The 8591-nt window shown below is 40.6% G+C and overlaps 1 protein-coding gene across 1 annotated transcript in view; it reads right to left on the bottom strand.

The window, feature by feature from the left end:
• ncstn (nicastrin) overlaps window positions 1-8305 on the bottom strand; it is a 58933-nt gene extending 50628 nt beyond the window's left edge. The window contains exon 1 of the mRNA XM_028821161.2: window positions 8138-8305. Coding sequence (XP_028676994.1) covers window positions 8138-8195 — 58 coding nt within the window. The 5' untranslated portion in view covers window positions 8196-8305. The remainder of the gene's footprint in view (window positions 1-8137) is intronic.
• Window positions 8306-8591: the final 286 nt, after the last annotated feature.

The raw sequence follows: 8591 nt of genomic DNA on the forward strand, positions 1-8591 counted from the left end.
AATAATTAAATACAACTTCTTGAACCCAGAACTGACCTTTAGGAATGCCAGTAACACAAGTGAACAGAGTAACAGGTTACAGGGGTGCTAATGCAATTACAAAGTTTTCTCTAATAACCAATTAGCATTTATACATGACTAACTAGTTGTGCTATCTGGCTTCGCCCAGGAAATTACTTAAGACCACAGGCCTCAGTTACAGTGCTGTTAATCGGCTGTATCAAAAGTACTTTTCTGTGTACAAAATTGATTTCTTCCAGGGGTTCACTGAGGCTCTTCGCTCTCAAACATGTTACACAGAATTGTCCAGGAGTAAAACATTTGTGCCGTAGATCAATTCTTGCTTACTAAGTTTACCATTAGCAACTTCTGCCAAAATTGTGCTTTGCAGTTATATATCAGTCAGTCAGTCCTTGTCCAACCCCCTATATCCTAACAGGGTCACGGGGGTCTGCTGGAGCCAATTCCAGCCAGCACAGGGCACAAGGCAGGAACAAATCCCGGGCAGGGTTGCGTGTACACACGCGCACACACACACACACACACGGGACAAATTTCCATCCATCCATCCATTTTCCAACCCGCTGAATCCGAACACAGGGTCACGGGGGTCTGCTGGAGCCAATCCCAGCCAACACAGGGCACAAGGCAGGAACCAATCCCAGGCAGGGTGCCAACCCACCGCAGGACATACACAAACACACCCACACACCAAGCACACACTAGGGCCAATTTAGAATCGCCAATCCACCTAACCTGCATGTCTTTGGACTGTGGGAGGAAACTGGAACACCTGGAGGAAACCCACGCAGACACAGGAAGAACATGCAAACTCCATGCAGGGAGGACCTGGGAAGCGAACCCAGGTCTCCTTACTGCGAGGCAGCAGCGCTACCACTGTGCCACTGTGCCAACCCGCAGTTATATGTGAATAATAAATTAAACATTGGTCATTTTAAACAACAATAGTCAAAATAGACACTAGTAATATCTTAGCTATATTTTTAAATCTCTTTAATTGTAACTTGCCCAAAAAAAAAAAGTATCAATTTATATCAAAAATATTAAACTTTCTGGGTTTGTTCAGAAAGATTGGTGGTGTCTAAAGTCAAATAAATTAGTAAATAGATTTTGAATTAAAAAAATAATAATAAGACAATCTCAAGTGAATATGCCAACTTACTGGAAATAGTTGAACATAATTAATGTATAGATATGTTTTTTAATCACAGCTGCTTATTAAATTTGTTAAGAGGTGAAGCTACATGAAAAGTAATTGTGTTGCAGTGCATCCGATTGAACATATACAGTAAAAGAATTCATCAAAGATGATAACTTCATGACTGATGAGAAGCATAGATGAAAATACCATATTCATAATTGCGCTGACAATTCTGAAACTATGAAGGGAAATGAATAAGCAATACTTGCAAAGGTGTCTTGAAGGGGCATCCCACTTCAATATTGGGCTATGCATAGGGAGGCCTCCCTCTCTAAGTAATGCACTTTGATTCAAAGTTGAAAAGCATGCAGCAAAGGGTAAACAAATTTGAGACCCACATAAAGAAACATGTTTGGATGTGCCTTACTGGCTAGTGCTACAAAATCAGGTGCCCACTGCTCATGACACGAAAGTGGAATAAGCTATTTTACTTAATGTGTGATTATGTGAATAAAAGCGAATCTTGTGAGAGCAAGAACGTGGAGCAAAGCTAGATCAGAATGTAGCATTACTATTTCATACATAGTCAAATTACTGTCACAAGGAATACTGAAGTGTTTGCTTAAATTAAATGAAACGTCTATGTTATTTTCCTGGCATGTTTACAAGATTTATCCATCCATCCATCCATTATCCAACCTGCTATATCCTAACTACAGGGTCACGGGGGTCCGCTGGAGCCAATCCCAGCCAACACAGGGCGCAAGGCAGGAATTAAACCCCGGGCAGGGCGCCACACACCACATACACCAAGCACACACTAGGGACAATTTAGAATCGCCAAAGCACCTAACCTGCATGTCTTTGGACTGTGGGAGGAAACCAACGCAGACACGGGGAGAACATGCAAACTCCACGCAGGGAGGACCCGGGAAGCGAACCCAGGTCTCCTAACTGCGAGTCAGCAGCGCTACCCACTGCACCACCGTGCCGCCCCTTTACAAGATTTAGTAAAATAAAATGCAAAAAATTGTACTGCTTGACATTATCATGAATACTCTATTACTGACTGATAAAAATGATTTGTTAAATGGCTTGTAGTCTGGAGAACACTAAGTCAATATATCCATCTATTACATAATAAAACACAATGGTCCATTTGTCCAGTCCCTCTGAGCAATCTGATTGGTTAGTTAAGGCTTGGTGATGCAATTGAAAGACACAAAAAGAAGTCAAGGCATAAGACACATGCTGAAAGCATCACCTTCAAAGATAGCAAGAGTCTGAGAAGGGGTGTGCACTTGCGCCTACTGTGTTCAATGCTTGCATGGACTGGGTGTTGGGCAAGGTTGTGGGATCCAGTGGCGGTGGGACATCTGTTAGTGAAGAAAGATGTGCTGATCTTGGCTTTGCTGACGATGCTGTGATCTTCATGGAGTGAATGGAGGCTCTGATCAGGGCTTTCGAAAGACTGAGCGAGGAGACTGAGTACCTGGGCTTATGAGTGTCCTGATAAAAACCAAGATTAGGCCTTTAATGACCTCCTGGGCACAGCCATCAGCAATGTGTTTGTCTGTGGTGAGAGTGTCGACCTCATCAAGAGGTTTATTTACCTCAGCAGCGACATTCATGTCTCTGATGACTCTTCCTATGAAGTCAGTAGACAAATTGGGAGAGCATGAGAAGTCATGAGGTCGCTGGGAAGGGATGTGTGGCTCTCCTGATATCTATGCAAAGGGACAAAGGTCCAAGACTTTAGAGTCCTGGTGCTTCCCGTATTGCTATATGGTCTCAGTGACCTGAGACAAAGACCGGACTCCTTCATTACTGTGTTCGGAGAATCCTTAGGTACCGCTGGTTTGACTTTGTGTTGCATGAGCGGTTGCACACGGTGTCCCGAATGAGGCACCTTGCCTGCGTTGTGAGGGAGCGTCAGTTACAGCATTACGACCATGTGGCGTGATTCCCTGAGGGTGATCTGGCTCGCAGGATCCTCATTGTTGAGGACTCGAGTGGCTGGACCAAGCCAAGGGGACCCCCATATAACACCTGGCTGCAGCAGATAGGCCATTTTCAGAGGGTGGGACTGGACCCCATGTCTGTCTGGGGGGTTGCCAACCAGGATCCCGAGCTGCTTCGTCATGTGATAGGTGTGGAAACACGCTGTACCAGTGCATGCTTCCCAACCTGACCTGAGATAGGCTTTACGGGAACACACTCGAGAGTGGGAGTGCTGGTGAAGAGACTTTGTAAAAGCATAAGATGCACACTGACAGAGTTGCCATTAAAGACTAAAAGTATAAAACTGGATAGGAAGCGAGAAAGGCATCTTGAAAATAATGAAAGCCTGAGAAGTAGGCTTTACGGGAATGAGCTGAGAGAGGGAATGCCAGTAAAGAGACATTCATATACGATTGAATACAGATTGAATTTAATTATTCTATCACCCATCTTCAGCAGGTACCCTGGCAAGACTATATATAAAATGCTATGGTCTGTCCATCTGGCACATAGTTTACTCGCAAACTACTGGAGTTAGAATCTTGACTTTGGTCTTGATCAAAAGGTTACGACTTGATACATTCTGGAAATACTAACAATTTGAGACAGCGGCAATTGGACAGGCTCGTGGGTTTATTACAGGAAAATGGTCAGTAAGTAAAGTGACATGGTGAAAAGAAAAAGAAGACCAATGACATCTGCTGAACCGATGACATGATGAAGAAAAACAGCATTTTAGGCTGTTTTCTGACCTAATTTTGTGCAGGAAATTGCACTCTTATGATAAAAGGTAAACCAATAGGTGTCTTAAGCTAAAATGATCAGAAGGACTTGTAGTTGTGCATGCCACATTAACCAAATCCAGGGGTTCACCACCAATGGGTTATGAGGGGTCAAAGTTAATCCTTTTCACAAAAGTTCAAAAAAATGGGGATCAGTAATATAACAATGTGGAGTGTCGTTTTATACTATTTTGAAGTTGCTCATCACGAATACAATCATATTTTTGTTATTTGATTCTTTACTGATGGTCCCAACTCTCTAGGAGCCTTCTACAGAAGGTTAAAATGACAATTTTAAAACATAAGCATGTGTGGCATCATTTTAGACTATTTCAATGTTAGTGATTATGAATATTATGTTATTTTTGATCTTTTACTATTTACATAGCCCTCTATGGACCTCTATCAGAGGGTGACAAATGACAAATTTCTATTACAATTAAGAATGTATAGGTGTTAATATTTAAACTGAAGTACAAAATTTAATATTTCAAACATTTGACACAATTATTCGTAATAACAATAAATTGTGTACATTTATATAGTGGTTTTCTCAGTACTCATAGTGCTTTTACATATAGGGACATTTCAACCACCACCAATGTGTAGCTCCCACCTGGATGATGCACTGATAGTCATTTTGTGCCAGTACACTCAACCACACATTAGATAATAAGTGGTGAAGAAGTGAGAGAGATAGCCAATTAGGGACAGGGGATGACTAGGCTGTGGTGGGCAATTTAGCATGGTCATCGGGGTACACTCTACTCTTTATGACAGACATCCAGAGATCTTTTATGACCACAAAGAGTCAGGAATGCGCCATTTTTACAGTGTCAGTGTCCATGTCACTGGACTGACGCATTGGGATCTAGTCATAAACCACGGGATAAGACCCCCTGCTGGTGTCACCAACACCTCTTCCAGCAACATCTCAAGCATTTCCTAGATGGTCTCCACTGACATAGGAATGGATTGTGCAAATTGTGCAAAGCACAAGGGTCTACGAGCTTGGGGTCCCACTCAGGGCCGTATAGATTTTTTTTTTTTTTAATTATTTTTTATAACTAAACAGTGGTTTCACAGTCTCGATGCAGTGGCTTCAACGTTCAATGTCTTGACCTCGATTGATGATGACGAATTGTATCTTGTTGAACGCTATAGTACCACTCAATTGTTGTCATTTTGTGCATGTGTTAAATCGATCCTGTTAACACAAGTTGACTGTTTTCGAACTTGTAGCTGAAGTAGATGAACTATTGCTGATAGATCACTGTGCACTGCTCTCTACTTTCAGTGACGTTTGCACGGCTTACATGTTACTGCTGACTATACCAGTGACTGTTGCTGCATGTAAACGGTCGTTCTCCAAGTTAAAACTCATCAAAAATGACCTTAGAAGCACCATGTAGCAAGACAGACTTAGTGGCTTGGCTGTACTTCCAATCGAAAATGAGCATGCCAGACAACCTGACTTGAGACTTTTGCGCAACAGAAGGCACACAAGCAAGTATTTTAAGGTACCCGCTGTGGCAACCCCTAACAGGAGCAGCTGAAAGAAGAGTAATATGATTTGTAACTTGTCATTCAGTTCAATTTTTGTAAGCTTTAACATTTTAACAAATCTGTAATCTGTTTTATTGAGTACCTTATGGTTTACTGTGCATTAGTGTCACTACTGCGAGGATTTGTGAGCGTTAACACTTTACGGTGTCCATTTTCTCAGAACTTGTGTAAAACTGGTTGATTGTGTAGTAGTATCCTGTCAGCCGGTGTTGTCGTTTCAATTTGTTACAAATTGAAATGGTTTAATTTTATAGCCTAGAACAGTTTCTACTTTCTATCTTGCATTACATTTTAATTATCTTCTTTCACAAAATTGTCTTGGAAAAGTAAGTGGGTCCACATTTTACAAATATTTATGTACCGCTGCTACTACTACTACTACTACTACTACAACTACACACACCTCTCACATTCCATTCTCACAATTTATTATTACAGTGGCTGTAATAAAGTGATTTAAAAAGTTATTCCAAATTTCATTTAGGATCTACTTGCGAATTAATTACTAACAGTTATGCAGGACAGGAGGGGCCCACCTCAGGGCACTGCACAGGGGACTTCAGCAAGCGATCTACTCCACTGATGTTCTCCCATCCAAGTATTAGTTGTGCCTGAACATGCATAGCTTCAGGTGGATGTGATATGGCTGCCAGCATGCTTCTTGATCTTTATGTACTTCAACATCATAAAGTAAAATTATGTTTCTTCTGAACACACAGAATTAGGTTTGCTTAAGCTAATTCAGACTTTAATCTGTGTTGTGTTTTGTTTAGCTGACATATTTTGAGAAATACTACTTTATTTATTTTGTTACTTATTTATGCAACGTGAAGTTCATGTATTATTTCACATATTCTTTCTTCAACAAAACAATTTTTATTTTTAACTTCCATGGGCTCCATTTTCAACTTGCTCTATATGAGCAAAAAAAAAGTAATAAAATGTCATAACTTCTAGTGAAACTGAAAGAAGAAACTATTTAGAAAACAAACTAAGTATCAATAACTCCTTATATGTAACAAAGTGTTGATTTCCCCATTATTTTAGGACCATAGGTCAGTGTGTTTCACTAGTAATAATTACTTAATAATAGTTCTTTACATTTATATAGCACTTTTCTCAGTGAGCAGGGAGCCACTTCAAGCACCACTGATGGGCAGCATCCACCTGGCTGATGCAACACAGTCATTTCTGTGCCAGTACGCTCACCACACGTTAGCTATTAGGTGGTGAAGTGGTGACAAAGACAGAGAATTAGAGAGAGATGATTAGGGGGCCAGAATGACTAAACCAAATTTATCCTGGACATTGGAATACACCCTGCTCTTTATGAAGGATGCCCAGGGATTTTTTATGACCACGGAGAGTCATGACCTCAGTTTCATGTCTCATCCGAAGGACAGCACAGCATCCCCGTCACTGCACTGGGATCCACATTCAGGCCACAGGGTAAGCCCACCTGTTGACCTCATCGACACCTCTTCCAGCAGCAGCCCATGCTTTTCCTAGATGGTCTCCCATTCAAGTACTGGCTGGGCAAAAATTCGCAAAACTGATGAGATTTTAGCAGAAAATGTACTTTCTGTGAAAACTTTTAAAAACATAATAGCCTCATACCTCAGAAAACGTTATTGTTCTTTAATTGGCCAACGAACACAACCAGGAATTAAGCTCGTTAATTTTCATGGCTGTTCAAAAGAATGAGATACCAGAGTACTGGACCTTAGCTGAGTTAAGTGTTGAGGTGTATTTAGGAATGGCGATGCCCTTTGCCTACCTTTTTATAAATAAATCACTTTTCAGAAAAGAAGAAAAAAAAAAACTGTTCACACGAACTTAGTTTTGGCAAAGGGTAACGTGTCCGGAACGACACTTCCGCCTCTGTAAAGCGTTCCATTTCGCTCTTTAATCGAACGCCGTTTGTTATGTCAGTGTAAGACTTCAGACCAGTAAGCTTCTTTTCCTTAAAATCAATGAGTGTGTGGACTAGAAAATAAAAGAAACGAAGGAGGAGTTCCGTGGGGTCGCGGACAATAACAATTTTACGACAAAAGCGAAGAAACTATAGCGACCAAACTAGAATTCGTTTTTCGCACAACAACGCATTAATTTTGGTATCAGTAAGAAACAATTACGTCAGTAAGACGTAAAATACTAAGAAATACACATATTGAGGAAATCTACCATTGAAGCCCAGCCCATAAAATAAGGTGGGACAGCTCGGCTCCCATCACAAGATCAGCTGACAGATTTAGCAACTTCTTCGGAAGAGAAAGGCAAAGTCGTGATTATTACAACTTTTAATATACACATAATTAAATTCAGAAACACACAACTCTCATATAGCGCAAAGAAAATTCAGGCAGATCAAACAAAAAAAACAAAACATTCTTTTGGAATTTAAACCATGGCACGCACAACTTTTTCAGCGTTAGAAGATGCGATAAATTCTTTAAAACTGGTACACAAAAAATTGTGTCCAACATATTTTTACCGCAAGTATAAATTCTACACCTGAAGTAAAAAAGCATAAAATGTATTCACCCAGTTTTTCATTGTTTCGCTTAAATAATAAGATTTCTCACTCACTCGCGCACTACGCGTCGATAACATGAAACATGCTTACCTGAAAATAAAAAAGAAACTATTAACAATAAAATCCATTTTCCTGTAGCGATAAGCATCTTCACACGAATAATTTATCCACCAAAATCTGTAAATTTGTACAAGAATAATGAAACACTCCAACCAGTATCACTGTTTGGGATCCGCCCGGCTTTTAGACGTCATCAAAATGCGACTCAGTCGCGTCAAACATACGGACCTTAACAACATGTCGCTGAAGTGGCCCGTACGTGGGACGGACCCTCTCAAAATGGCGACTCTTTCTTTTTTTCCCTCCTTGTTATCATCTTTGTTTTTTTAAACACCATCTTGCAGTGGAGGAAGGAAACGGTAAATGGTGGAATGAGACCGGACTGACGAGGCGGAAGTTGGGTACTTATTCGGATATTCCGTTTTCAACCGATAGATGACGCTAAAAATATTTTTTAACATAAGATATTTTGATAAAAGTGTTA

This window comes from Erpetoichthys calabaricus, chromosome 16 (genome assembly GCF_900747795.2).
Source record: "Erpetoichthys calabaricus chromosome 16, fErpCal1.3, whole genome shotgun sequence".
NCBI lineage: Eukaryota > Metazoa > Chordata > Cladistia > Polypteriformes > Polypteridae > Erpetoichthys > Erpetoichthys calabaricus.